We start from the raw sequence: 26,088 nt of genomic DNA, 5'->3' as shown, positions 1-26,088 counted from the left end.
AGAAGGAAAGCAGCAGTGCCTGAATTCAAGTACAACAGTAATAAACATGTTAATTTAATTTGTATGGTTTATGTCTACTAACAAATTATTTGATAAATAAAGCATTTTTAGTTAATTGAGATGTGTAATGATCTATTGCAGATCCTTGGGGGGTCTCTTCTAGGGCCTGGAGGCTCAGACCCAGTTCAACACCAGCATGAACTGGGCTGGAGGCTGTTCTGTGATGGACAGAGAGACAAGCTTCATCACCATAGGACATGAACCAACACTAACAGTGAGCGAGTCACTAAGAGCCGAGCATCCAACGTCAGCTCACAATAGTAGATGAGGGACCGGTTAATTACGTTTCTCATCGCATCAGTAATTTGTGGTTTTTGCAGCAGGTTCACACGCGGCTCTAATGTGCTTTTTGTTGCGTCCCTGTTACCGTAATTATCGCATGAATTCCGCACTTAGACCACAGCAGCTGATTCGCCTACGGAATTTGAACCGCGCTTCACTTGACCGCGGTGACGTAAGAGGAAGTGGACGACGTAGCCGGTCTGGACCTGAACATGTCGGTGTCGAACCCGAGACAGACGTTCCTACACCCAGTAAGTCTTTATCAGCGGCGTTTGTATGTTAGGTCTCTGTTCTAATGTTCGCACTGTCAAACGTTCGGAGCCACAAATGTCCGTGCGCGGGAGCGCGCGCCGCCTCCAGAAGCCGTGAAGCTCAACGTGTCCGCGGCTACAGCTGCTTATTTCAGTGTCAAACTGCCAGAACTTATCAAAACTGTCCACTACAAGTTACCAGTGGTTGCAGTGATGCCACGTCTTTTAGGTTTTGAATAAACAACCGCAATGTTCATGTAAATCTCTGATCAGCAGATCTACGACTCATGCGTCTGTTTACACTTTATGAAATCAAATAAACTAATGGGTCAGCGAGAGCTGCTGGTTCGGTTCGGAATGTAACTCTACCGTTTAAACAGAGGCGTTGGTTGTGTAAAGGTCAGAATTAGGACTGGGTTTCGTTCTGTGGATGTTTATTCTGGGGTGTGACCCGGTTCCACATGATCTCAGAGCCATCGTGTGACAAACGGAGTCAGCAGCTCACTCTGGGGACTGAAGGAGCCCTTTGTTAGTGTTTGCTATGTATATTCATTGGCATGATTTGGGATAACTTTTAGTTTGTGAGTTTGTTGTTCATTTTTGCGTTGGCTGTTGTTGTTTACCAGGCGCTGGCAGGTCCTTAATGTTAACCAGTGAGTGTTGGACTGTTAAAATACTACCTTTCACCATCAGTGTCTGAAGCAGAGTCTGTTCATGCTCCTCACATCACTGCTAGAAATAAAGTCGACTGACTGAAATGTATCTTCTGCAGCATATTGAATAAATGGGACAGACTGTGGAAAAGGTTAATGTGATGACGAGTGTTTAACCACAGCACGAGCCGTCTCCACGGTAACTGGCCTCAAACTGCAACCAGGCTGTTTGGAAGATTTGTGTCGGCGCAGTTTACTTGACACTAGTTTGTGATGCTTTGTCTCCTGAGGTTGTTCCCTTCGCTGGGACCATCCTCGGTGGTTTAGTGCCAGGGGAGATGGTTCTGATCCAGGGCTCGGTGCCGATCGATGCTGACAGGTGAGACGCGTTGTGGCTATGTGCTTGTTCTAGTCCTTTGAGTGTCTTAGCCTTGGCCTCTTCCTCTGTTGACAGGTTCCAGGTGGACTTCACCTGTGGCAGCAGTGTGAAGCCTCGGGCTGATGTGGCTTTTCATTTCAACCCGAGGTTCGGGAGGCCGGCCTGCATCGTCTGCAACACGCTGCAGCGCGAGCGCTGGGGCCGGGAGGAGGTCCTGCACTGCATGCCCTTCGCTGTGGGTGAGGCGTTTGAGGTCGTCGTCCTAGTCACAAAGGACTCGTTTAAGGTGGAGTGACTCAGCGTTTGCTACAGTGACGGCGCCGGTTCCGACGGAGGTTCCGATGACTGTGTTGTCTGTTTATCAGGTGGCTGTGAATGGAGCACATGTGTTGGAGTACAAGCAAAGGGTGGAGCTGGAGGGAGTTGACACTCTTTCCATATCTGGGAAGGTCAAAGTTCAAGCTCTTGGCATCCTCCCCGGCTCCGTGAGTGACTGTTAGGTCCTTCTTCTCCTTGTCGTGAAAGTAGTGATGACGCTGATGAGGTGTTTTTGTGATTGTAGAGTTGTGTTTGTCCTGCAGCCAGTGTGAGCAGCCATCGCCCTGAGAGCCATGTAAGAACAGCAGTGCTCCTGGTAACAGACATAGTCATAGCAGCTCATACTTCATACACTGAGCCCTAGGCTGTGTTAAAGGGGACTTTTATTTGTGTTTCAGTCTGTGATGCCCCCATTAGGTGATTTGGTGAGTTTTGTTGCATTATGCTCCAGCTGTTGATCACATTAGATTTTGAAGTTGAATCATTTGTTCATGTGCAGAGCGTTCCCTTCAGACATGAGCTGATGAAGGGTCTCAGTGTTGGACAGAGCATCACTGTTAAAGGAGAGGTTCATCAGAATGCACACAGGTAGGCGTTTCACGTGAGCAGCTTGCTTTGTCATTATGATGCATTTGAGTTTATTTTTTGTCTTGTTTCAGTTTTTGTATCAACCTGCGACGGGCAGGAAGCAGTGACATTGCTCTTCACTTGAATCCGCGTTTGAAGAAACAGGTGTTTGTGGGAAACTCTTTTCTTTCTGAGTGCTGGGGTCCTGAGGAGACCAGGGTGGACATCTTCCCTTTTGCTGCTGGACAGTATTTCGAGGTATGAGAAGGAATAGGTTTTTGTGTCTGCACTGTTAGAGTTATTGTTATTTTATTCATTTTTTGCAGGTCATAATTCTGTGTGAGGGCCAGCAATTCAGAGTTGCTGTTAATGGAGTTCATCTGATGGATTTCAAACATCGAGTGCAGGACCTGAGCTGCATCACCCAAGTGGAGGTTCTGGGAGATGTGAAGCTGTTGTCTGTGATGATTGGGTGAAAGCAGATTCAATAAAGTGACTTCTTGCGGACACTGTTGTTTTAAGTAAGTAATTAAAGATGTTAAGAATGTTGTGTATAACATGTGCTCAAAACATGTCAGGACAGTATTTTGCTAAAAACGTCATAGTATAGTGTGTGGTAAAAAATACATCATAGTATAATATGTGGTCAAAAATATTTAAGTGTACTAGGTGGTAAAAACATGTCAGGATAGTATTTTGCTAAAAATATGTCATATTATATTATGTGGTGAAAAGTACGTCATAGTCTGTTATGTGGTGCTTGAAATCAACACATGAATCGTTTAAAAGACACAAGACGTGTCTCAGTCTCTGTTTATTCATAGATGTGTTTACGTTGCACTTTATAAACTCAATATTAAAGTCACTGGATCTGATTACATTTCAACTCATTTCCATGTTTTAGCAACTGGAAAGTGAAGCCATCTAAACAGCTCCAAACACTACATGGGAAAAATGACTTTATTGACTGGACATCATTCACAGTAAAAGTGAATTAAACACGTCTGCTGCATTTGGAAAACATGAGGAACCATGTCTCAGATTTAAAGAGGGCACAGATTCACCTCTGCAGAAGCTGCTCTCCTGAGACAAACATTACAAATACAAACATGCACAGATTAAAAGGCCAATACAAAATAGAAAGCAGGCTGGTTTCCAGTTCAGTGTGAAGAAGGGCTTCACTGACGTCACATTCATTAACCATCACCCTGTGACTCGCTTCGGTCCAGTGACACACGTTTGGCAGGTTACGCTTACATCGCAATTGCATTTTCAGCTTTTATCTGAAAAAGGCACAAAGATTAAAATCCCCGTTTAAAGTGTTTTAGTGTAAAAATAATAAAACACTTTGTAAAGCTTTGTTGAAGTGACTGAATGAATCACGTCACACTTTTACCTGAGTTTGACCTGCTCTGTGCCTCACTTTGTCATGAACACAAACAAAACTAAACACTTTTTTCTGCCAGATACGAGTTTCTTTAAGATTCACTGAACCTGGAGAAAACCTGCTTTAAATGTTTCATTCTCAATGTGGGCCTGGGCTCAGACGGAGCTGAGCTTAACGAGCCCTCGCACCGAGTCCGCGTGCAGCGCGTCCTGACTGCTGGGGTCGTACAGGGGGGCGGGGCCGGGCAGGGCGCCCTGTGGGGGGGGGCGGGGCGTCTGCGCCGGGCTGATCAGGTGATGGGGGTGGTGGTGATGGATGAGGTGGGGGCGGTGGGAGTCGGCTGCAGGGGGCCTCGGGGCCAGGACGTCCCCCCCACAGGACGGCAGGGCTGGTTGGATGGGACCCAGATACGCACAAGGACCCCCCACAGTGGTGGTCTTTCCTGGCGGGGGGGGGCTGTGGAGGAGGGGGGTGGCTGCTGCCTGCAGGACGAGCTTGGTGCTCAGCAGACACTGGCTCTGGTCACACTGAGACAGAGCCACAGTTAGGCCAGTAAGAAAACGGCTCACGTGACGAGGAATCAAACACACAGCATGCACCTACCATGTGACTGTGGAGCTGAGTGGTACCGGTACCGGGCCCGTTGGACGGGCGGGCCGTCTGTGCTGTGTAGGCCTGGATCACACCTCTCCTGTCAATCAGACTGGGAAACACAGTCTGTGTTGGATGAACGGCGATGACCCAGTTTATGTGTGAATATTACAGCTGTGTTGTGCTGGAACCAGAACCACGTGTTCTGAGGAGGATCTCAGCACCGTGAGCCCTGACCTGGGCGGCAGCGGGCCACACAGAGCAGCGCAGCAGTTGGTCAGGATGTTCCCGTAGCTGTAGGGGTTGTAGTTGTCGCTCCCTCGCTTGCTGGACCAGGACCCTTTGATCTGACTCCACACACACACACACACACACACACACACACACACACACACAAATGACCCAGAGCCCAGAACGCTTGGCTCATAACAGCAGACTGAACTACTCACATCCTCATTGGTGGTCCGGTTGGAGCCGATCAGGTAGGTGTGGAAGCCCGACAGGCCCACGATGGACCAGACAGAGAAGAAACACACGACCAGCTCCAGGACGGTGCAGAATCGGGTTAAAGAAAAGCTCAGAGCTCGTCAACAGCGGTGCCAGTGGCCATGACTCAATGAACAGCTGAACAACCGGTCGTTTCCCGATTCAATGTGGGCCACAGTTTGCCCGTGGCAATGCATCATGGGACGTATCGACCCGTGGCTCAGTCGCTCGATCGGGCTCAAATAATAATATTAACATAATACTAATTCAACTTGATGTTGAGCCAATGCAGAATCAGCATTCCTGAAGGATATCTGGCCGGACTGTCTTTGAGTGCGCTCAGGAAACCGGTCCGGTTCGACCCTGTGAGTCAGAAAGACACATTTCACTGGTGAAGTTCGTCTGAACCTGGAGACGCGGTGCTGAACGTGGCTCCTCAGGGTTCTGAACTGCAGACGCTGCTGAACACAAAGCGTGCGCCTGAGGCGTCACGGTCCAGACGTTTGGACCCCATCAGAGAAGCAGGTCAAAGGGGGCTTTCAGCAGAAACCTCAACCCAAACACGGCCAGAACCCAGCCTGAATGAGGCTTGAGGCAAACCTCCAGAAATGATCACTGATCGGGTTTTATATGTAGATCCAGAACCGCCATCGGAAAACCATCAGCCTGTCCATCACAGGCCACAGCAGTTGATGTCTGACCCTGGTTTGGCTTCATTAATTACACGAATGAACAGAGTCCAGAACACATGACTGCATCACTGCCACTCACTGAGGATGATGTGTGTGATGACGAAGGCAAAGATGAAGATGGTGAGGAAGGAGAGCGACAGGATGAACATGTAGAAGAAGCGGTAGTTCCTCCGTCCAACGCAGTTTCCCACCCAGGGACAGTGGTGGTCGAAGCGCTCTGTGAGGGGACACAGGGTTACTCAGGTTCTGTCTGGGTCCAAACAGCCGCGGGCCCGGCCTGGACCCACTCACCCACACAGTTGTCGCACAGGCTGCAGTGTGACGCTCGCGGCGGCCTGAACATCTTGCAGGTGAAGCAGTACTTCAGTCTGACTGCCTGTCCGTTGATGAGGACGTCTCTGGTTCTGGGCGGAGTTCTGGAGCAGCCCGACGCCTCTGCAGACACAAGCAAACACACAAGCTCATGTCAGGACCGGGCTGGGCCTCGACGCTGGCCTGTTACCATGGCAACGCCGCCCAACTCCAGTGACTCGCGCTCGTTAGCCACACATTCTTGACATTTCTTACCTGACAGAACCGATCAGACGTGCGGTTCGGTTCTGCCCACCAAGCAACACACATGGACCCGTGTCGCCTCTGGGCCGCTGTGTCTCTGCTGACCCTGAGCTGCTTCCTGACACCGATGGAACGAGCCTGTCACAGACCTTACTGGACCGGACCGGACCGGACCTCAGCGGTCCGGGTCGTGTGCAGGTGTATTTACCCATGTGCCTGTCCAGGTCGGCGGCCTCGTCCGCCGTGGCTCTGGGGAGGACGCCGGGATCCGTGAAGCTCGCCCTCAGCAGCATCCCCATCACGAAGACGAAGAGGACGGCGCCCACGGCCGGGATGGCCGCACTCAGGTTGGACGCCAGGAAGGGACAGCTGGACGAGGACAGAGGAGGCGCGTGAGCTCTACGGGGACCAGTTCCCCTATTCTACTTAGTAAAGGGAGTAACGGGCGTGAGAGCAGCATTTCAGTAGAACGCCCCCTTCAGAACCCGCTCCGGGACCGGGTGATGATTTACTCACTCGAACGTGAAGAAAAGGCCGCAGGTGAGCAGGATCAGGACCAGGCTCAGGCAGAACACTCCGCTCTGTCTCGCCATCATGATCCTCCCGTCGCAGCAGAACCGATTCCTGCCCGGGAACACCTGCCACTTCCTGCGGGCAGTTCGGCTCCCGTGGCGCGCGCAGGGGGGCGGTTCTGCTCCCCCGGCAGCGGGAGTCAAGCCGCTGCTGCTCCGGGTGCAGATCTGGTTGTACCGGCCCAACTGCTGCTGCTGGTTCAGAACCACATGATGGATCTGAGACATGTGTGCTCCCTGGTGGACGTTTAACTCAAGTAGAGCTGCTGGCGCGTCCGCGTCGGGATCCAAATCTGTATTTTAATCCACGGACCTTCGGCTGTTTGAACCGACGGACGCGGGTCGTAAAGAAGCGGCTCCGGAGGCTTGTCCGTCTGGATGTGAAGAGGAGCCCGGTCCGCAGAGCTGGTGGAGCTCCGACACCGGGAATGCACAGATCATCTACTGCGACGAGGACAGGTTCTGATGAGAAAACGTGACCATAAACGTGAATCATTTTCACAGTAGATTGTATGAGAAGTAATGTTCAGTAACTGTTTCATCCATAATAAATAAACAAAATGTTAAAGCAGGAAATTCTGTTATCTTATCTAAACTTGTAATTCATGAAGAGTGGGAACTCATCTCTATAGGGAGGCTGCCTTCAATCAAAATAGAAGATCTTTGTGTCAGGATCTGTCCGTGTAACAGAAATACGGGAACTACAGTTACTGAACTGATAATTATACCATGAACACAAAGGTCACGTGGGCGTCAGTGTAGCTATAGCAGTCGACACTCACGACACCTGCGTTTGGTATACCAAGGGCGTATTGTCGTTCCTAGTTGCTTGTTTCTATCCGGACACTTTAGGCAGCTGGACCGACACAACATGAAGGCAGCTTCTGGAAGGGCGGCTGTGAATGAGACAGAAGGAGCAGAAAGCGACGCAGCCAAACTACAGGCGCTCAAAGGTGAGTCGTAGCAGCTGCACCTGTAGTGAGGTCACGGTGGAGTAGCCCCGCCCTTCCTGCTGCCACGCTCCTTTATAACCCTTGACTCCTTGCGGTTCTTCAAACTGTGCTTGTTTACTTTTTTCTAAACCAGATGTGAGCTCGACTCCAGCTGTTTCAAGCCGTTCATCGTTTTCATGGCTGATATTTTTCCATCCATGTCGCCATGGTTACTAACAATGTGTGAAATATTATGCTGTGCAGCGTTGAGGTCATTTTAACCACAAGGCCCGGTGACCCTGTCTCTGCTCTGTTCACTGCGGTGACGTGAAACTCAGCTTCTCCCCGGACTTCCTGCGCAGGTGCAGCGTTTCTGGTCACGGTGGCGTCTGCAGGGATGATCGCAGGATTTGGCTCCACTTTAGCGCTGGCCAAGAAAAGAAGCCCTGACTGGTTCAGTAAGGTAAAGTCAAAATGATTCATGTTACAGCTGTGTTAACGTCGATAGAACAAATGACAGGACATATATCACAGTGATATTACTGTTGTGTGCATCCACGTAGCCAACCTCATGGGCTCAGACCTCAGATTGTATTTCCTTTAACTGCGTATGGAGATGTGGGTATTTTTCTTTTTATTTATTCTGTACCTTTACATAGGGCTTTCTTCTCTGTCTGAACTGTTTCTAGTGAACCCATAATTCTGCTGTACTTGTACAATGACAAAACGTTCTATTCTATTCAACGTAAATTCTAATGACCTGTTATGGTCAATAGCCCAGATTTTTAGTTTACAGTCACGACTCAGACTTCCAAGAAACCAGTATAGCAAGAATCAAGGTTCATCGAGGACTCAAAGGAACCGCAGACCTGGAACACCAACACCAAGAAGGAGGAATGAGCTCAATGAGCAGCGCGGAGCCTGGAAAGGGCCGCCACCATCTGCTGTGTCATCACCTCAGCCGATATGTATGAACGGCGGCTGTCTGCTGGAAGAGGCCCAGCTCAGCGCCCGCTGGGCTTCACGCGTCCCATCCCTCATGACGGCTCCTGGTTATTGGTCACTCATAGGAGCCGATTAGACGTGACGCACATGGACGTCCCACTGGTGTCTGCGCTAAAATTGGTGTGGAGGCACAGTTGAGTGTTTGTTCTCCACTGTTTCCATCACAGACTCAGCTTTGTTGTCTCAAACTCGGCATTGACCTGAAATCTCAAAGAATGAGTGACCGAATTTGGAGCTGTTGGATGTTTGCTGAAGGGCAGTAATAAAAGCCCGGCCTCCAAACTGAACAACGCAAGGAGACAAATGGGTCGACAGGTTCTGACACTGCAGGGTTTTGCATCCGGTGAAAGGAAAGTCTTTAAACCTTTTAATAAGGTGATGTTTTACTGTGTAGAGTGCATTAGTAGAGGTGGAAGGTGACAGACGCCTGTTTGTTTCTAGGGGCTGGCTTCAACCTCGGCCGCCCCACACAGCGGCGCGGCGCTGGCCCTCCGGGCTCTGGGCTGGGGGTCTCTGTTTGCCTGGGCCGGCGTAGGTCTGCTCAGCTTCAGCGTGTGGAAAGTCCTCGGCGTCCACAGCGTACGTATCTGCACACACTGATCCAAACAAGTCGTCTCAAGATTCAGATCCAGTGACTTAAATAGTTTCAAGCAAAATTCACAAATTGAAATTGGGAGAATTCCAGGTTTCACACTGACCTGCTGATCCCTTTTGTTCTGTATGTTCTTCAGTTACCAGAGTTCAGACAGAAGATGCAAACAGTTTTACCGTCCATCCCAAAGAGCACAGAGGCCACAGCTGGGTCAGAACCTCTGGACTGGGACTCTGTCTTCAAATCCAAGTGAAGGTTTCTCTGCTGAAAAAACAAGGACCCAACCTGTTTTCTGGGGAGAATCCCTTGGACTAATCGTGTTTCTAGCATCTCTGCTGGTGGAAAGTGTTCGAGTAACCGACTCGGGTCAGATCCTAAAATCTGCATGAGCAGAGTCTCTAAAAACTAAATCCACAGACAACTACATCTAGGATCACACCTCTGCCTTGAAGGTGTCAACTTATGTCATATGGTGCTGGTGTCAAATAAAAACACGTTACCTGTAACAAAAAGTTCTGTCTGCCAATAATTCAACAATATGACATTTCTTCAGATAAACACGCTGACCAGGGTTTAGGAAGGCGTTCTGCTTTAAAGACAGAATAAACCGGACACCAAAAATTTGACTTCTCTATCGTCCCCTTGTTAGAGCTCTTCAATTCACCAACCTGCTGTGTAGAGACCAGATGAGTGGACCAGAATCCCAAACATCAGGTCAGAGCCACGTCCCAACCAAACTCCAGGGTCAGACGCAGGAGGTGCTTCCTGTCAGAGCACATGGCTCAGTGGTCAGAAGGAAGTGGACTCAGACACTTCCACTGTTTGAAACCAGCCAAGTTCCCCGAACTGACAAATGTAAATGAACCTAGAATTCAGCTGGAGTTCTGACAGAGTCCAACCGTGACCCAGACCAGCACCTCTGCACAGACACTGGAGTCCAGACACCTGCAACAGCCTGGACAGGAAGTTGATTTACAAAAACCAAAACAGAAATAGGTTCTTCGGTGCGTTTTCATGTCAATGGGCCAAATCTACGTTGAGATAGTTCCTGCGTCTTTATTGTGTAACACATGAAGATCAGACCCTGGAGGAGGTCTGTCAAATCAAACAGGAGGCGTTCTGGATGTAGAGCTTTTCTTTTCGCTCATTACATTTGTTAGAACTCTTTCTGTAGTCAGTTAGCAAAGCGATGACATCCTGTACATACAGTCTCTCAAATTAATCGCACCCCCGCCCGGCCCCCATCCCACCCCATGAAACGGACAGATTCTGAGCGGGTTCTCCTTAAATACAGAAAAAAGTCTTCGCCTGCTGCACAGAGCGAAGCGTGTCAAGCGTTCGTCATGACATCCAATGTACATGGTCTATTTACAGGAGGAGGGTTAGAGGCGACGTGGACACAGGACTGCCTCCTCCTCCTCCAGCATCATACTGCCGCGGTTTGGCAAAAATACTGATGGTCAAATCATTCACATTTAAAACAATGTTCAAAACTAACGTATTGCACCAGAACAAAGCACATGACTGAACATCAGTGTTTCCTCTGTCGCACCACGAGGAGACGCTTAAATAAGTCTGAGCCCATTCACGACCCGCCAACGCCAACAAACGAGAACCCATCGTTCTCTGCTCTCACACTTTGGTTGACACCAAACAAAATGACAAACAGACGAAAGAATAAAAAAAATGTAAAATACAAGTATTAAATATTTTTCTATTAAAATTAATTAAAAATCCCAAATAAACATTTGCAGATGGAGCTGAGAAGCTTTATATATTCTCTATATAATCATTTGTATGTAAAAACATTTGTGTTCTGTTCTTTAAATAAAAATATAAGGGGAGCCAGTTCATCCGGGGGCGGAGCCCAGCGCTCTGTGCCGGCCCTCCTGTCACGAGCGGCCGATCCTAAACAGTACTTCGCACATGATGGCGGCCACCGCGGAGTTGAGGGCGGCCGACAGCGAGATGTCCAGCAGCCGGCTCTCGTGCAGGACGAACTCCATGCGGTTCTCCTCCACCCTGGCCATGGCCAGCAGGGCCCTGGCGGCGCGGCACATCATGTTGACGCTGGGCGGCTCCGGCGGCGCGGCGGCGCCGGCGTGCAGCAGGCCGTGTGGGCTCTGCTGGTACTGAGCCATGGCCACGCTGTCCTCCAGGAAGCCGATCAGCGTTCCCACGCTGCCCTTGTGCAGGGCGATGGCCCGCGCCGCCGTGGGGTCGCCCTGCGCCAGGTTGGACAGCACGGCCACCGCCATCTCCCGGCACACCTGGCTCTTTCTCTCGCCGACGAGGCGCACCAGGGTGGAGAAGAGCCTCTGCTGGCGGCTGAAGGGCGGCGTGGCCAGCAGCAGGTCCACGTTGCAGTCCTGGATGCTCAGCTTGCACAGACACTCCAGCACCAGTCTCTGAGGGCTGAGCGAGGAGAAGCCGCACGCCGAGGGGAAGGGGTCCTGGGCCTCAGCGGACGGACACACCATCCAGTGCAGCAGCCCGTCCAGGACGGGCAGGCAGATGCTCTCGGGGTACCGCGACAGGTCCAGCTGGCCCGAGATGTTGGCCAGCGTCACCAGCGTGTTCTCCCTCAGCGCCGCCAGGCAGTCCCACCACCACTCGTCGCGGCTGCAGGCCAGACCCTGCTCCTCCTCCCGCTGGTAGGTGGGCGGAGCCCGTTTTCTGCGGGGGTGGTGGTGGTGCAGCAGCACCAGGTGGCCCAGGATCAGGACCAGGCCCGGGTGCCGGGACATGTCGGCGTCGTTACCGGGGACGAAGGAGAGGCCACGCACCACGTTTGAGACGCACATGCAGCGCTTGGTCAGAGCGTCCTGCCAGGACTCGGCCGTGGACAGCGGGGCCTCGTCCCAGCAGCGAGGCTCGTCTTCCAGCTGGTTGATGGCACTCAGACCTTTGACCTCTGAGCCTGGCAGCAGAACAAAAAAAAAAACACAGGGTGAGAGTGTGAAACAGCTGCATGTTCAGACTAAAGGAAACAATGGCCACTCCACAATAATCTGCCACAGCAGCTCTGACCAGGTTTGACCTGTAGGAGCTGGTGACTCCTGCTGCTATTTGGCTGTTTTACTATTTTCTCCTTTACCTTCTTGTGTTTCAAGCGGCAGGTTCTCCACCTCATCCCTTCTCTCCTCCCTCTCTGCTGGGTTTGGGGGGGTGAAGTCTCCTGTGTGTGGTTCAAAGTGTGTCTGGATGTGAGTGGTGGAGTCTCCTCCTCCGGCCGCCCAGTGTAGGAGGCCACTGATGAAGCCATTGTGGCGGTTCAGCTCAGCCCAGCGCTCCTCCACCTCACGCCACTGCTCCTCCTCCACCTTGACTGGCAGCTTGTCAAACTTGCTGGCCTGTTGAGGGCGGGGCACTGCCTGCTCCAGGGGCTCCTCCTTCACCTTTACCTCCTCTCTGACAGCAGACGGCTTGTCTTCGTCCTCCAGGCTGTCTGTGGGGGCTGCAGCTGTAACAACTGGTGATGTCTCCTCATCTGATTGCAGATTAGACTCAGAGGGGCCCCCTGGTGGCTCCCCCAACACTTCCCCGTCAGGGGTACCAGGCAGGGTCCTGTTTCCCACCTCATACTCATCCAGGATACCAAAGATCTGAATGAGGCAGCGGCGGTAATACTCCACAATGAGCTCCAGGAACCCAGGCAGCTGTAGACAGAGACAAAGCTTAACATGTGGACACAGTGAAGCTTATTTTTATGTGTGGTGTGCGAACGGAGGCTCTGCCCCCCCAAATAACCCAGAGCCTGACCTGAGTGAGGCTGAAGGAGGCCACAGTGCTGTCGTCGTACAGTAAAATGTTGATGGTGTCCATAGCCCAGGTGCTTTCTGCCAACAGGCCAGACTTCAGTGACATCATCACTCTCCACGCCTCTGGGGTTCCTGATCAGATCGACAGCAGTGTTAGAGGCAGAACTCACGTCAGTGCAGAGATGAGTGTGTGTCTGTGTGTACCTGTGTCCTTAGCAGTCAGCCGGCGCCGTGGCTTCAGTCGGGGGAGGGTGGACTCCACAGAGCCAGTGGGGAAGCTGATGTCTCTGTGAATCATGGGGAGTCCCTGAGCAGGTGGAGGGCCAGGGGGGACACCGGGCTTCTTCATATAGGGGGAGCTGTTGGGGGACAGGGAGCCACCCACAGGCCGGGGAAAGGAGGAGGGGCTGTGGGGGCGGGCCACATGGTTGGAGGCGGTGGGTGTGGCCTGGAAAGGAGAAAGCGGCTGCCTTGAAGAGAGGCCAGGCATAGAGGAGGAAGAGGAAGAGGAGGAGGAGGAGGAGGAGGGGGGGTAGGGCGGCTGGCGTTGGCTGGAATGACTGGGGGGCCACTGGCTTTCCTGGGGGGCCCTGCCATCTGGGTCCTCCCCTCTGTTTATACCTGGGTACATGGGCCCCTGGCGGGTGTAAGTGTAGCCCATCTCTGTCCTCGGGTGCCACATGTTTGCTTGTGGCCCCTCTCCTGGACCCCCAGACCCAGAAGCTGGTCCTGGGCTCATCATGCTGTGCTGCGGTGCCCCCCCCTGACGCTCTCGGCCATACTGATATGGAAACTGGCTCTGGACCGGACGGCGTTCGGGTCCCACATAGGTCCCACCTGCTCCTCCAGCTCCGTACGGGCCGAACACTTCTGGCTGCTGAGACCCGTACTGCTGCCCACTGAACACCTCCCCCTCATGGCGCTTAGAGGGGGGGTACAACCCCTCCATGGGTCGCTTGTAGCCCTGCAGACACACAAAAACACCTTGAAATACCTGGGTGTCTACCGTCATTAAACAGGCAGGTTCAATCTTTACATTCTACAGATCCTAAATACATTGCTCCTCAGGTTGGGCCTCACCTGCTGCTGCGGGTACAGAGGCTGCTGGGAACTATAGGGCATGTTGTGAGGATACTGCTGCCCATAGGTCTCATGTCCGTGCCTGAAGAGACGGAATAAAGTTTATTTATTCCAGCTCACTGAAAAGCCCTTCTGAACACACCTGACGGTTTTCCTCAGGCCTCTCACCTCTGGAGGGGGTACCTGTTGGTGGGGTACATGCCAGCCTCATTTCCAGATGTGCCCGCGCTGTTCTGAGCTCCGGGGGGCACTATGCCTCCCTCTGCGTGGTCTGACCTGCAGAACAAACATGGAGACACATTAATTGCACTCATCCTCCTGGTGTCCACAAGGCCCTACAGGTATTACAAGTAGTTATGATAAATTAAAAATGTACTCATAAGGCCTCATCAATCAGCAGAATTAGAAGCACCAATAAAAGCCTGTTTCATGTTTTCAATGTAGATCCTGTGAGTCTTCCTGGACTGGTCCACATGGATGACTGTAATATCTCAGCAAAGTCTGCACCACTGACTTTTGTGTAACTTGTGCAGGCCAAGCCGTCTGAGCTCCGTCTTACCTCCGCTCGTAGCCAGGACCATAGGGGTACTGGGGTCTGGGGCCCAGCCCAGACAGTGGCCCTGTGGGTGGCCCACGGGAGTATATTTCCTGCATGGCACCACTGGACATCTGACTGGGTCCAAAGGAGTCGTCTGGACTCAGACCTGACAAAATGATACCGTAAATGTAACTGAAACACTGCGTCAGTTTAGAGTTTTACTTTATTTTTAGCATGAAGTAGTCTTTACACTAAATATTTGTCCTAAAAGCAGTGGTACAGAATCATGTCCTGCTGCCGACCTTTCCTGGCTCCTCCATAAAGCTCTTTGTTGGCGTCATACTGCATCCTCATAGGCGGATCTGTGCCACCTGTCTGCTGGTAGGGGGCGCCACCAGGCCCTGAGCCTCGCTTGCTGTGGAAAGCTGGGTCGCTGCCTTCAGAGAACGGATCCTGAACATTCACTCCTCCAACGTTCCTAACAGGGACAGCGGGAGGAGCAGGTTGGACACTCAACCATGTTCTGTTGGTATTGATGCCTGTTGTAAACCTCAGGACTCATGTTACCATCAGCTATAATGTAGATGACATCGAGCTTTACTGGCCTGAATAAGAGTCATCAGCATCACCTCTTCAAATTTCATTTTTAATAGGACAGGTTTTACTCTGCTGAGCTCCCCCACCTGTTTGCTGCCTGTGGGCCCATCGGGTTGTGGGGGGTGGAGGCAGGAGTCGGGGGCTTTAGGTCTCCAGGGGCCTCGGCCAAGGAGCTACTGCTGGACTGTGGGGTGTTGGGGCCCTGCAGGGAGCCGGAGTTGGCTGCAGACAGAAAAGCTGTGTGTCCTTTTTTACACTATGAACCAATTGTCCCACTCATCATCAGCTGAACGAAGCTTAGCACCATACAAGAGAGACGCTTCATCTTCTTCAACAGCTTAAACTACTCAAACTTGATCAACTTTCATAAAAGCTGCTTTGTAACTACTCACACTTGCTTTTTCTAATCCAGACCTGTGTGCTGCCCAAGTCATTTGTGTGTTAAACTGAACAGAAAAGCTTTGCAGGGCAGTCCGGTGTGCACATTTACTAGACACAGACTCTCTGCTGAGAGAGAAGCATGGTGGGAATTAGGTCAGCTTGAGGTCGCCAACGTTCCCATTGACAATCTCCTCCCCTGCTGCATTTGCATATGCATGTTACATACACAGCTGACGGGCAGGGACTTCCTCACCTGGGGAGGGGGGCTGGACCTTGGCTTGCAGTGATGGGACTTTCTTGGCGTCTGCTGGAGGCCCCAGGGCCTCAGGTGGAGGCTCCTCTCCTCGCTCCACCTTGCACTCGTAGGCAAACAGGTACTGGATGTACTGCTTCTTGAGAGAGCTGGCTGAGCTGCTGGACGTCCCTACATTCAAAAGGGACGACAGCTCCCTCCACTTCTTGTTCTTATTCACCTAAAACATGACATAGTAAGAGAAGTGAGAACGAGCTCCTGAGCTAGGAGGCTGTGAGGCTAACATAGCGGAGAGGCACGTCTCACCATGGCCAGTCCTCCGATCTCCCTGACAGACATGTAGAGTCTGCACAGGTCCAGTGGCTTCTTCCCGACTGCAGGCAGGTTTGGAACCGGAGTTCCCCTTTCCTCCATGAAGGACAGGTAGCGATCCACCCAGAGCCTCCTTTCTGGTTCAGAGCCCATGTCGTAGAGCCGGGTGATCTTCTCGTTTGTCATGGTGGCCACACTGGGCTTCTGACGAGAACCAACAGGAAGCAGTGTTGGTGGTACAATGCATGTTTAAAACAAGCAGGGTTCCAGGTTCAGTCCGTCCATCAGACAAGTTAGCTTTTATATCTGAAGATGCATTAGTCAAGTAATAAATGCCATCATGTGGGAGCAAGCCAGAAACCCAACTGTAAAACTGCTTGTCTGAGTAAATGAGTGAGGAGGTCGGCTCCTCCAAAGACTTTCTCATTTTGAACACGTTTGTCCCCAATTCAAAACCAAACATTCTGCACAGGTCGTATAACATTTAGTGGTCAACACAAGCACGTGCTGTGTTTTTAGATCTGATATCTGAACTTCGATACAAAATCATTTTAAGCATGGCTGCTGAAATTCAGTGTTTAACCAAACACAGGTTACAACAAATCCACAGGCATCCTCTTCGATTTGTCGTTGGCTGAGCAGCAGGAACGTGCTGCCCACACATTGCCCAGTGTGTCACTGTAAATAAATGACTGTACACATCCAGGAGAGATCGATTGTCTCATCCTGGAGAACTGAACAGGCTCCGTCCTAAATGAGAAAGTCTCAGTAAACGTGCAAAAACATGTACAACAAAACACAGGAACAAACGCCACTTTGTCCAGTGAAAACCTCGCATTTCCAAAAGGTGAGGTCGTTACCATAATAAACTGAGCCTGACATGTGGAGCTACGAGTTTTTCACGCCAGCAGCACACGACAGGGCTTTACAGAACAAACTGGTTGGACATTAACATGATAGAACCCAGAACAGAAAGTACAAACACACAAAAAGGTTGCTGTGCTTTGTGCCACTTACGAGGCTGGTTGACGTCTTGAGCCAGGCGGGGCTGCTAATGCTATCACTGTCCTCCCCGTGACAGGAGGACACACTAGCTGAGCTGGGGGACATGGGGGAGGGACTGGGGGGCTGGGAAACACACTGGGAGGTGAAGCTATCCTGTGGTACACAACACACACGGTGAGGAGAGGTTGGCGACTTCATGTCATGTTTCAGTCATTTAACATTCACAGAGCGAAAAAAAACAGCTGACAGGAGCCAGAGCAGCAGACGTTAACGGCTCTGAATAATGCAGCCGACAGCAAACGATCACCAGCGAGGAGCAAAAACTAATCACGTTCCAAATTGTTGTGGTACTGGGACCGATCAATGAGAAGCAGCTGTGAAGGAGTAAAGCTGTTTAAAAGGTCATCTGCCCAGAGACGGGGGTCGGTCTGATCGTACTCAACCTCACTGAGGAAGCGTCCTTAGTGGTTCAATCATAAATACAGCACAGTCTCACACGTCCCTGGATGTTATTATACACAACCTTTTAATTACAGGTATTAGTGGTTTTAAACAGAACAGGTAAACAGAGCAACAGGATGCTGAAGCTCTGTTTGTTGTCATGAAAGGAACCTGAGACGAAGCAGATCTGCCAGATAATGAGGAGAACGAACAGGAGGAGGAAAGAGGCTGCATCCTCACACCAAACCCTGATGACACGGGAGAGCAGGACATGCTGGGTTACAGCCACCACACGTCACCAGCGCTGTTAGGATGCAACGCTGCATTAAGCTCAGCATGCAGCGCTCATGCTGGAGGAAAACCAACACACTTACCTTGGCTTTGGTTAGTTCTGCAGCAGGGCCCACACTTTCTTTGCTGAGCTCCAACCTTTGCTTGGCATCTGAATGACCTCCCATTGCTTCTGCTGACATCATCATGGGACCTGTAGGTAACAAAAACTACTGTCACACTCCATCAAACGACTGTGGGCCGGACCCTGAACCTACGCTCCTACCTGAGGGCAGGGTGATGTAGGGGGGTCCTTGTGGCGTCATCCTCCCAGAGTTGCTGGCTGTTTGGTGGCCGAACAAAACCCCAGGACCTCCGGGGCCCATTCCTCCCACTGGTGCCATACCTGGGAAGCTGCTCTGCCTGAAAAAGACAGAAGCAGACGAGTTGGAAAGATTCTGACAGAGTGCGGCACCTGCAGCTCACATGCAGAAGACTTTGCTGAGGAAGAGGTAGAAGAAGATTAAAGCGATGGTCCAGGTTCAGGTCCAGGTCCAGGTCCAGATTCTGGGGGGAGCTGAGCTGAGAAAGGAAGAGCTGTGTGGCAGGTCAGGTCAGCCGGCTGCTCTTCTTGCGTTTGATGATTTAACTGCCTCATTTTGTTTTAGAGGAGTTTAGCTTCAGCCCCTTCAGGCAAATGATGTATTTCAGAGTTTAAACTGACTGAGCATAAATGAAGCTTAAGCAGCTGTCCCAGTTAGAAAAGGTGAAGCCATGCAGGACTTTCGGACCGAAATTGGACAAGTTAGTAAAGCAGCAGAAACTGACACATATTCACCATGAGTTTAGCATTTTATCACCTATGTACAAAACTGGTGCTTTTGAGAAAAAGCCCCACAGATGTTGCATAAACAACAACCCAATCCTGAAGTAAAAACAACAGGATGTGGTTCTGGATCCATCAGGCTCTCCTATCAAACCTACCCATAATGCTCAGAGCGGGCCTGAGCATTGGAGCCCTGCTGGGAGTGGTGAGGAGGGTGAGGAGGGTAGGAGGGGTGAGGTGTAGGAGAAAGGCAGGGCTGACCCCCGCCCCAGGACTGGTGGTACACAGGCGAACGTGTAAAGGGAGGCCTGGAGGGATGGAGGGATGAGTGGAGACGAGTCAAATAAGCCACTAAACCCACTGATCACTGAGGCAACGGAAGTAAGAATGTCCCCACAGGCCTCCACGGTGCAGCCCGTGGATCCTCTGAGCCGACTCACCTGCCCTGAGCAGCAGAGCCAGCGCTGGGTGACCCAGCACCTGGGCCGACCTCCAGCGGTTTGCGGCTGGTGCTGGGCCCGGGGGGGCCCATTCCTTGCCCAGCAGGCTGTGGCATGCCGGGGGACGTAGGTGCGATGGTGCTGCCTCCAGCGGGGTAGGGTCGTCCTCCAGCGACAGGCCCCGGGCCCCGGCCTGCTGGGGTGGAAGGGCCCTGACCATACATGGGACTGCTGGCGTTTAGGCCCAGACTGTTGGCCAAGCCGGGGCCTGGGCCGGGGCCACTGTACTTGGCACTAGGGGTCCCACCATACTGAGGGGGCCGAGGGTAGTTACCTGAAGCACAAGAGGAGGAGAATCCTTAAAGCTTCAATATTGGTACTTTAAATGTTTTTTAGCTGAACTGATGTCTACCTGAGGGCCCGTACTGTCCATACGAGCTGCCCTGCTGGAGGAAGCTGTGATGCACGGGCCCCCCAGGCGGTGAGTGAGGGGACACTGGTGGTGCTGACTGCTGGGGACCAAACGGAGGCCCCAGGGTGCTACGCTGCATGGAGAGATGGAAGCCTAATGGACAAGACAGGAACAGGATCAAGACAACGAGGAGATTCAAGCTGGATGTGAATTCTTGAACTTCTAAACATCTTCCTGTTGTAGGTTTTTATAAGTAGTTGAATCCGTGGAGGTTTCAGCAAGTACCAAAATGTGGATTTACAGGACCTACCTCGGTCCGGAGTCATGACAGACTGGGAGGAATGGGGACCACCGTCAGGACCGGGGCCAGGACCAGAACCCTGAGGTGTCAGATGAGGCCCTGTGCAGACAAACAAAGAGAAAAGGTTCACATTGGAAAAGATGTGAGTTTTAAATTGAAACCACAGATGCACAGGCTGGCCCTGTCCTACCTGGGCCACTGGTGGCAGGCGACAGAGGTCCAGATCGTGAGCCAGCGGGGGACGGCGAGGGGGAAGGGGAAGGCCCGCTTCGAGTCGCCGGTGGCAGTCGGGGTGAGACGTGAGGGGAGAAAGGAGAACGTGCTGGAGTCCCCTGGTCGCCGTGGATGCTACCAGAGCCCGATGCCCCTGAACTTACCGCTGCCTCAGTACCAGTGGGCAAATCATCAATGGAGCCAGATAAATCCTGAAACACAAACTAAGACATCAGTTAACTGTGGTATTAATCTCTGGAAGTAGAAAGACGCCTTATTATTGTTCATTTCACCGTCCTAATAAAAGGATCAGGATCCATTTGCTCGATACTGTATTTTATTGTATCTGGGGTCAGAAACCTGAGACAACTAGGAATCGAATGTTGATGGGTGAACTGGCTTTTTAATAAGTGAACAGACACAACAATGACGGGGAAGAAGGGGAGTTGATCAAAAGAGGATAAGTAGGAACACTGCAGTGGAAGCTCCGCTCCTCAGTCGAAGCCAGCCTATCACAGTGCAGCATCCTTGCTCTCTCCTCCCCTTGCCAACAACTCAGCCAATTAGGTGCTGTCCAGGGTTTTCTGCAGCCTCCATCGACCGTTCTCCCTCTCTTCCTCACCACTCAGAACTTGCCCTTTCACTCTGTTCCTTGTCTTGAAGATAAAGAAGAGGTCAATGAAGGAGAAGGAAACAAGAGGCAAAAAAGTAATAAATGCAGAGGACAAAGTAATGAAGACAAAGAAGGGAGGAGGAAATTCAAGAAAAATAGGTGGGGGAGCACAAGAGTATAAGAATGTGAGAAGTTGTAGAGGAGGAGAGAAAACTGACCAAAAGGAGCCAATAGAGAGAAGAAGAATCAAGAGAGAAGGAAAGAACTTTCTTCCTTTCTAGCATCCTCTTTTTCCTCTGCTCCATCACAGATGTAACTGAAAGTTTAAATAAATTTTCAATATATCAAACTGCATGAATGTGTAGAACTGTGTGTAAACCGTTCCAGAGCCTGAAAACTGACACAAGTCATTCTGAAACTCGAACGACCTCCTGGAGTGAAAGCTATTAAAGAGTCTGTGCAACTCATTTCTTCAATTTTTTTATTTTCTCTTCATGCAACAGAGCCTGTCTCCCCTCTGCCTGTCACCATAGCAACTGCATCAGGACCCTGACTTCAAGAAATGATCCACCAAAAGAGAAACAAGAGAAAAAAATAAATCAGGACGACAGCTGGATAACAGATCAAGCCAGAGAAAACGTGAGTAGACATGAGGAGGCAGGAAACAGCAGCTTCTCAACAAACACAATAAGACGAAAAACGAGCAAAGTCAGAGCTGAAGGTTAAGGTTTACCAACAAAAGACCATCCTTTCTGGTTTAAAGATGGTGGTCTGTGGCATAAACATGAAAAGGCATTTAACCTTCAGTAACGGGTGAAGGGGGTGAAAGGTAGGTCTGGCCTTCACTGGATATTATAAGGACAGAACGCAGGTCGCAGCAGGAAACTGCTGGATTCTCTGGATGTGAACAGTATAAATGAGTTCACCAAAGGTTTGGTGAGTCGCGCGCTCTCACCGGCAGGCTGGACGGCCTCTCCTGCTGACTCAGGCTCATCTCCTCGTGGTTTGGTTTCCCAGGAGTCATAGCGGCAGACTGGCCCCGGCCCCCGTACGCTTCCTGCGGCACCTCCTGCATGGACACACAGACAACACCCTCAACAACTGGGCATAGCTCAGGTTTAGGCTGGGCCTGGGACAACAAGCCAGCACCTCCTGCTGGACGGCACGCAGCCTTCATCCACCACGGGCTGGTTTCCTGCGACTCGGGGGAAATCCTGCTGTATGTTTCTGTGGTTAGAACCGCTTCAGTGCTGAGGTGACATTCTTCGGTGTCACCTTGTGCTCAGGTATAACTGAATACAAAACTGATCCTGCTCCTTAGACTGGATCTGGGTTTTACTTCAGAACTTTGCTGACTTTGCTGCTGATTTGCCACCATGCAGATGAAGAAACTGACTAGAGAAATGTAATCTTATTGTCTGAATGTGCTACATCACAGGTGGGTCCAGAGCACAGCTTTGTGGTACCTGCTGCGGCAGTGGGCGAGGCTGCATGTACGGCGGCTGGCTCGGGGCAGCGGGCTGCTGCTGTGGAGGGCTGAAATAGGGCGGCTGGCCCGGCTGAGAGTAGCCCCCGATGCTCTGCTGCTGCCCGTACTGAGGAGCCATCTGAAAGGCACGAACAGGCAAACGTCAGGCGCGATGTCAGACGACCTGATGTGCTGCTCACACGCAGGGGGACAACATTTGGGTGCATTGTTTCCATGCTGGAGCAGCTTCTGACTCAGTGTGTTGCAGGTTTTGCTTGTATTAATTTGTTTCCTTAAGAGATTCAGAAAAGAATTACAAAACACAAACAATCTGACACACCACAGGTTACGATTCATAGACATTTTTCGAAAGGATGACGGAGCGAGTCCTACCTGCTGCTGAGGGAACTGCATGGCTCCCATCCCCATCTGCGCTCTGCCAGGCACTGGATACCTGTGTGGGGGAGGGGAGCCGTAGGGCTGGCTGGGGTACGGCGCCCCCTGCTGCTGCTGCTGCTGGTGGTGGTGGTGGTGGTGCTGCTGCTGCTGCTGCTGCTGCTGCTGCAAGTACGGGTTGCTGCCCATAGTGTAGAGCTGCGAGCGCTTCATGACCATTGGGTCCAAAGGTGGCGCCTGAAAGGGAAACAAATAAAATAAGCACATAAGTTTCACCAAGGTCTGTATTAACATATCAGTTCAGAGTTTCTGAACTGATATGTTTTACTTCAACCAGGGTTGTTTAAAGGACTGACACCTCAGCCCGCTGCAGCCATCAACAATCAGCCTGGGTACGTGTGATCTTCATACACACTTTGACACACTGACATAACAAAAGAAGAAAAAGGTGAGTCAGTGAGAGCAGATGTTTCACTGCTGCAGCCAACTGCAGCTACAAATCATTTCAATCAGAAATCATTTATGGATTTCTCACACGCAAAAGAAGATCCAGGCACTTAATCCATTTTTACCGCCAGTCAGCTGAGCAGAGTAAATAAATATGAGAACGCCTGGAGCCCAGCCAGGTCCCGATGCCGAGTGGAGCTAGAGAGGGAGACGAAGCTGGATCCATAAACAGGTGCTGAGCTTCTGATGATACTCAGCCTCAACACCTCAACTCCAAAACATCTAGAGCTCATGGACCGCTTTAATGCAGCACTTGTAACTGCTGAAGTTCCTTTACACAAACTATTTGTCTAAACTAAGTCTATCAAACTGCTGAACTCCCGACGTAGGACAGGTGAGATCCTCTGATGCTTTAACATAAAAGGATGTTGGCAATAAACACTTGCACAGTAAATGGTGAGAAAGCATCTTTTTGTTGCTGCATTACACAGTGTGGGTCAATGGACACAAACCTGCACCAAAAACTGCACACAATGGGAGACTCACTGACACTGGGAGTAGCTGAATGAAGTCCCATCACCACATTTTTGCTGATGTTAGAGACACTAGTGCTGAGGACTGAGGATGGTTCCGTTCTACTGACACTCATGTCATAAAAGACAGTAACGTTTGTTGATTTCAATTCGTCATTCATTCATCAATCAAGAAAACAGGCCAAAACACCACACAATGAAGCAGCTAATTAGTTAAAAGATGAGCTGACTGGTGTCATACACATGCAGATTAATGTAACAACAGCCGCGTCCTGCTGGTCCTGCTGGCCCAGTAAAGACAGCTGGACCGAGCCGGGCCTCCTGCAGCAGCAGCTGGAGCCGCAGCCCGGTGTTGTGCCGGGGGTGACGGCCACATGGCTAATCTGCATGTGTGAAGGTCAGCGCTCAGAGTGCAGACGGGGCCGTGACGGGCTCCCTGCAGACCCCGTGCAAGCCGGGCCGGGCCGGGCCGGGCCGGACCGGACCGCAACAGGCTGCAACACGCTAGACCGTGCAACAGCACCGCTGGATTCAGCCTGAGCAGGTGTCCGGGTGGAGCAGGCAGAGGCGGCCGGAAGCCGCTGGTAGCCGCTGCCTCTAGACTCCGACTGGAAGCCGACAAACCATCGTTACAAGCACAGTTTCACAGTGATTAAAGCAAGTCGCTGTATGATGCAGTCACCGGGCCCGTGCGCTCCACTAGCCAAGCGCTAGCTAAACGCTAGCTTAGCCTAGCAGCTAAACACGGAGTCACCTTGGACACTGAATCGAAACACTGGCTTTGCTGACAGCTGCGTTGTTGGCGTTAAATTTTTACGCGACAAACTCGTTAAAGACGAGACTTTGTTCGCTTCCAATTGAAAACTGCTTAGTTGTTTCTGTCAAGTTGTATATAAACGTTTGTTTGTGGTGGAAATAAGAAAACAGCCCTAGCTAACAACTAACAGACGTTAGCATGGCGGCTACAAGGTTAGCCGTAATTAGACGCTCGTCTCCCGCTACCGTGGCGAACGCATCGTAGCTCGTGGTTTGTTAAGGCTTTAGTCACCTGAGACCTGCCGCTGACGTGCCTGCTGCTCCCCGGGCTCATGCTCGGATGAGTCCTCTGCGGTCCTCCCCAGCCGAACTGGGAGCTCAGGTCTTTAGCCAAGCCCGCGCTCGGCTGCTGCGGTGCGTTCGGGAGGTTGTATTCCGGGTATCCGCTTCCATAGCCGCGCATCATCGGGCTGGGAGAGGTCAATAGCTGATTCAGAGTTGGCGTAGCCCCCGACGGGTGCTGCTGCTGCTGCTGCTGCTGCTGCTGCCCCTGCCCGGGAAACCGGTGAAATCCTGCGCCGTTTCCGCCACTGGCGCCTCCGCCTCCAGCCGGGGAGCTGCTAGCAGCCATAGCCGCTTTGGCCGAGCTGCCCGGGCCCATCAGGTTGTTCCCCTGGCGCGAGGGGCTCATCGTGCCTCCGTAGCCACTATTTCCGTAGCCGGGTCGGTAGTTCGGGTAGTGGTTGTACGGGCTGCTGGTGCCGAAGCCCTCGTGGGAGTTCTGAACCTGATCCATGGTGCTGTGTGCCGACAGAGCCGCTGTTACCCCAGTCCCTGGGCTTTGTTGTCCGCCATGTTGATCAAAGCAAGGCCCTCCTCTTCCATTCCCATAATAATGATTAAACTCGGAGCTGGTCTCAGTCGGAAGAGGGTTGCTGGTGCTGGAGGCTGATTCCAGGCTGGCGTCCATCCGCTCCTCCTCCTCCTCCTCGCCGGTGTTCAGCTGGTGTTGCTGAATGCGCTCCTCTGCTCGGCTCTTCCCCAGCAGGACGACGTTTTCGCTGCCTCCATGACGCTCCTGTCCCCGCGGACGTCCCCGGGCCTGTTTGCTGCTGCTGCTGCTGCTGCTGTTTGTGATGCCGTTGTTGTTGTTGTTGTTATGGGTTTGGTTCTGGTTGTGCTGCTGCTGGAGAAACTGAGTGAACAGCGGACGTGTGTGGCGGTGGGATGGCGATGATGATGATGGTGGTGGAGGAGGAAGGGGAGGAGGTCCAACACCAGAACCACCACTGCAGCCGACGTTCTGAGTGTCCGTGTCACCAGAACCGAACCTCGGCCGTTGGTCCACGCGCTCCCTCCTCGGTTCCCTGGGATCGCGTCACGGATCCCGGTTACTCGGATCCGCGTTAGGATGCATATTATCCATGCCCGTGCAGATGGCGCAGCTCCAGAACCAGTGCTCCCATTAGGAAAGTTCGGGATGGACGGTGAATATCAGCGTCTCCCCCGCCTGACACCGGGCCGTGTTCAGGTGCTCCTGTCCCGAGAAGATGATCCCGGTGCAGTGCATCTGAGGACAAGTGGAGCAAAGAACCACTAAACAGCAACTTCACACTAATAAAGTGTAAAACTCCCACACGTGACTGACGCCAACGGCCCTGTTCCCTGTCACCGTCAGTGGGTCCAGAAAGGCTCAGGTCACACCTGAAACCTCTGCTCCAGT

General features: G+C 51.8%; 4 protein-coding genes and 1 long non-coding RNA gene across 10 annotated transcripts; 2 read left to right on the top strand and 3 right to left on the bottom strand.

Annotated features, from left to right (window-relative positions):
* Positions 1-443: 443 nt before the first annotated feature.
* lgals8a (galectin 8a) lies at positions 444-3,017 on the top strand. 4 transcript variants are annotated; one of them, XM_029141928.2, is made up of 9 exons: positions 444-593; positions 1,537-1,625; positions 1,701-1,911; positions 1,991-2,110; positions 2,188-2,259; positions 2,342-2,368; positions 2,443-2,531; positions 2,603-2,768; positions 2,837-3,017. In XM_029141928.2, exons 1-9 carry the CDS (start codon positions 555-557, stop codon positions 2,984-2,986), a joined length of 963 nt encoding a protein of 320 aa, XP_028997761.1. In that variant the 5' UTR covers positions 444-554; the 3' UTR covers positions 2,987-3,017. The 4 variants fall into 4 exon arrangements, with proteins under 4 accessions (XP_028997761.1, XP_028997762.1, XP_055362586.1 ...); XM_029141929.3 differs by having other exon boundaries at positions 445-593; positions 2,188-2,238; XM_055506611.1 differs by lacking the exon at positions 444-593 and adding an exon at positions 1,103-1,121.
* Positions 3,018-3,291: 274 nt separating this feature from the next.
* Positions 3,292-7,598, bottom strand: LOC114849990 (palmitoyltransferase ZDHHC14-like). Of its 3 annotated transcripts, none has more exons than XM_041069606.2 (10): positions 7,107-7,598; positions 6,738-6,988; positions 6,430-6,590; positions 5,958-6,101; positions 5,746-5,883; positions 5,289-5,337; positions 4,938-5,040; positions 4,726-4,835; positions 4,501-4,600; positions 3,292-4,424 (listed from the first exon to the last, which is right to left on the bottom strand). In XM_041069606.2, the coding sequence occupies exons 1-10, from the start codon at positions 7,287-7,289 to the stop codon at positions 4,053-4,055; spliced, it is 1,611 nt and encodes a 536-aa protein (XP_040925540.1). In that variant the 5' UTR covers positions 7,290-7,598; the 3' UTR covers positions 3,292-4,052. The 3 variants fall into 3 exon arrangements, with proteins under 3 accessions (XP_040925540.1, XP_055362577.1, XP_028997723.1); XM_055506602.1 differs by having other exon boundaries at positions 6,738-6,985; XM_029141890.1 differs by lacking the exon at positions 7,107-7,598 and having other exon boundaries at positions 6,738-7,021.
* Positions 7,118-9,834, top strand: tmem242 (transmembrane protein 242). The gene is made up of 5 exons (XM_029141965.3): positions 7,118-7,252; positions 7,646-7,746; positions 8,088-8,188; positions 9,172-9,309; positions 9,462-9,834. Exons 2-5 carry the CDS (start codon positions 7,665-7,667, stop codon positions 9,573-9,575), a joined length of 435 nt encoding a protein of 144 aa, XP_028997798.1. The 5' UTR covers positions 7,118-7,252; positions 7,646-7,664; the 3' UTR covers positions 9,576-9,834.
* A 520-nt stretch (positions 9,835-10,354) lies between these two features.
* arid1b (AT rich interactive domain 1B (SWI1-like)) lies at positions 10,355-25,972 on the bottom strand. The gene is made up of 23 exons (XM_055506578.1): positions 24,658-25,972; positions 22,627-22,866; positions 22,232-22,372; positions 21,721-21,834; positions 20,130-20,376; positions 19,949-20,038; positions 19,639-19,791; positions 19,227-19,560; positions 18,945-19,094; positions 18,247-18,383; positions 18,065-18,174; positions 17,262-17,402; positions 16,239-16,448; positions 15,933-16,152; positions 15,385-15,520; positions 15,004-15,179; positions 14,723-14,867; positions 14,332-14,439; positions 14,164-14,245; positions 13,288-14,047; positions 13,085-13,215; positions 12,420-12,981; positions 10,355-12,242 (listed from the first exon to the last, which is right to left on the bottom strand). The coding sequence occupies exons 1-23, from the start codon at positions 25,333-25,335 to the stop codon at positions 11,215-11,217; spliced, it is 6,093 nt and encodes a 2,030-aa protein (XP_055362553.1). The 5' UTR covers positions 25,336-25,972; the 3' UTR covers positions 10,355-11,214.
* LOC129603732 (uncharacterized) lies at positions 16,502-17,255 on the bottom strand. The gene is made up of 2 exons (XR_008693932.1): positions 16,842-17,255; positions 16,502-16,550 (listed from the first exon to the last, which is right to left on the bottom strand). It is a non-coding gene; the product is annotated as an uncharacterized LOC129603732 (long non-coding RNA).
* Positions 25,973-26,088: the final 116 nt, after the last annotated feature.

The sequence above is a fragment of the Betta splendens genome, chromosome 24 (genome assembly GCF_900634795.4).
Source record: "Betta splendens chromosome 24, fBetSpl5.4, whole genome shotgun sequence".
Classification (NCBI taxonomy): domain Eukaryota; kingdom Metazoa; phylum Chordata; class Actinopteri; order Anabantiformes; family Osphronemidae; genus Betta; species Betta splendens.
The sequence above is the reverse complement of the archived record's forward strand: the minus strand, read 5'-3'. Positions and strand labels throughout refer to the sequence as shown.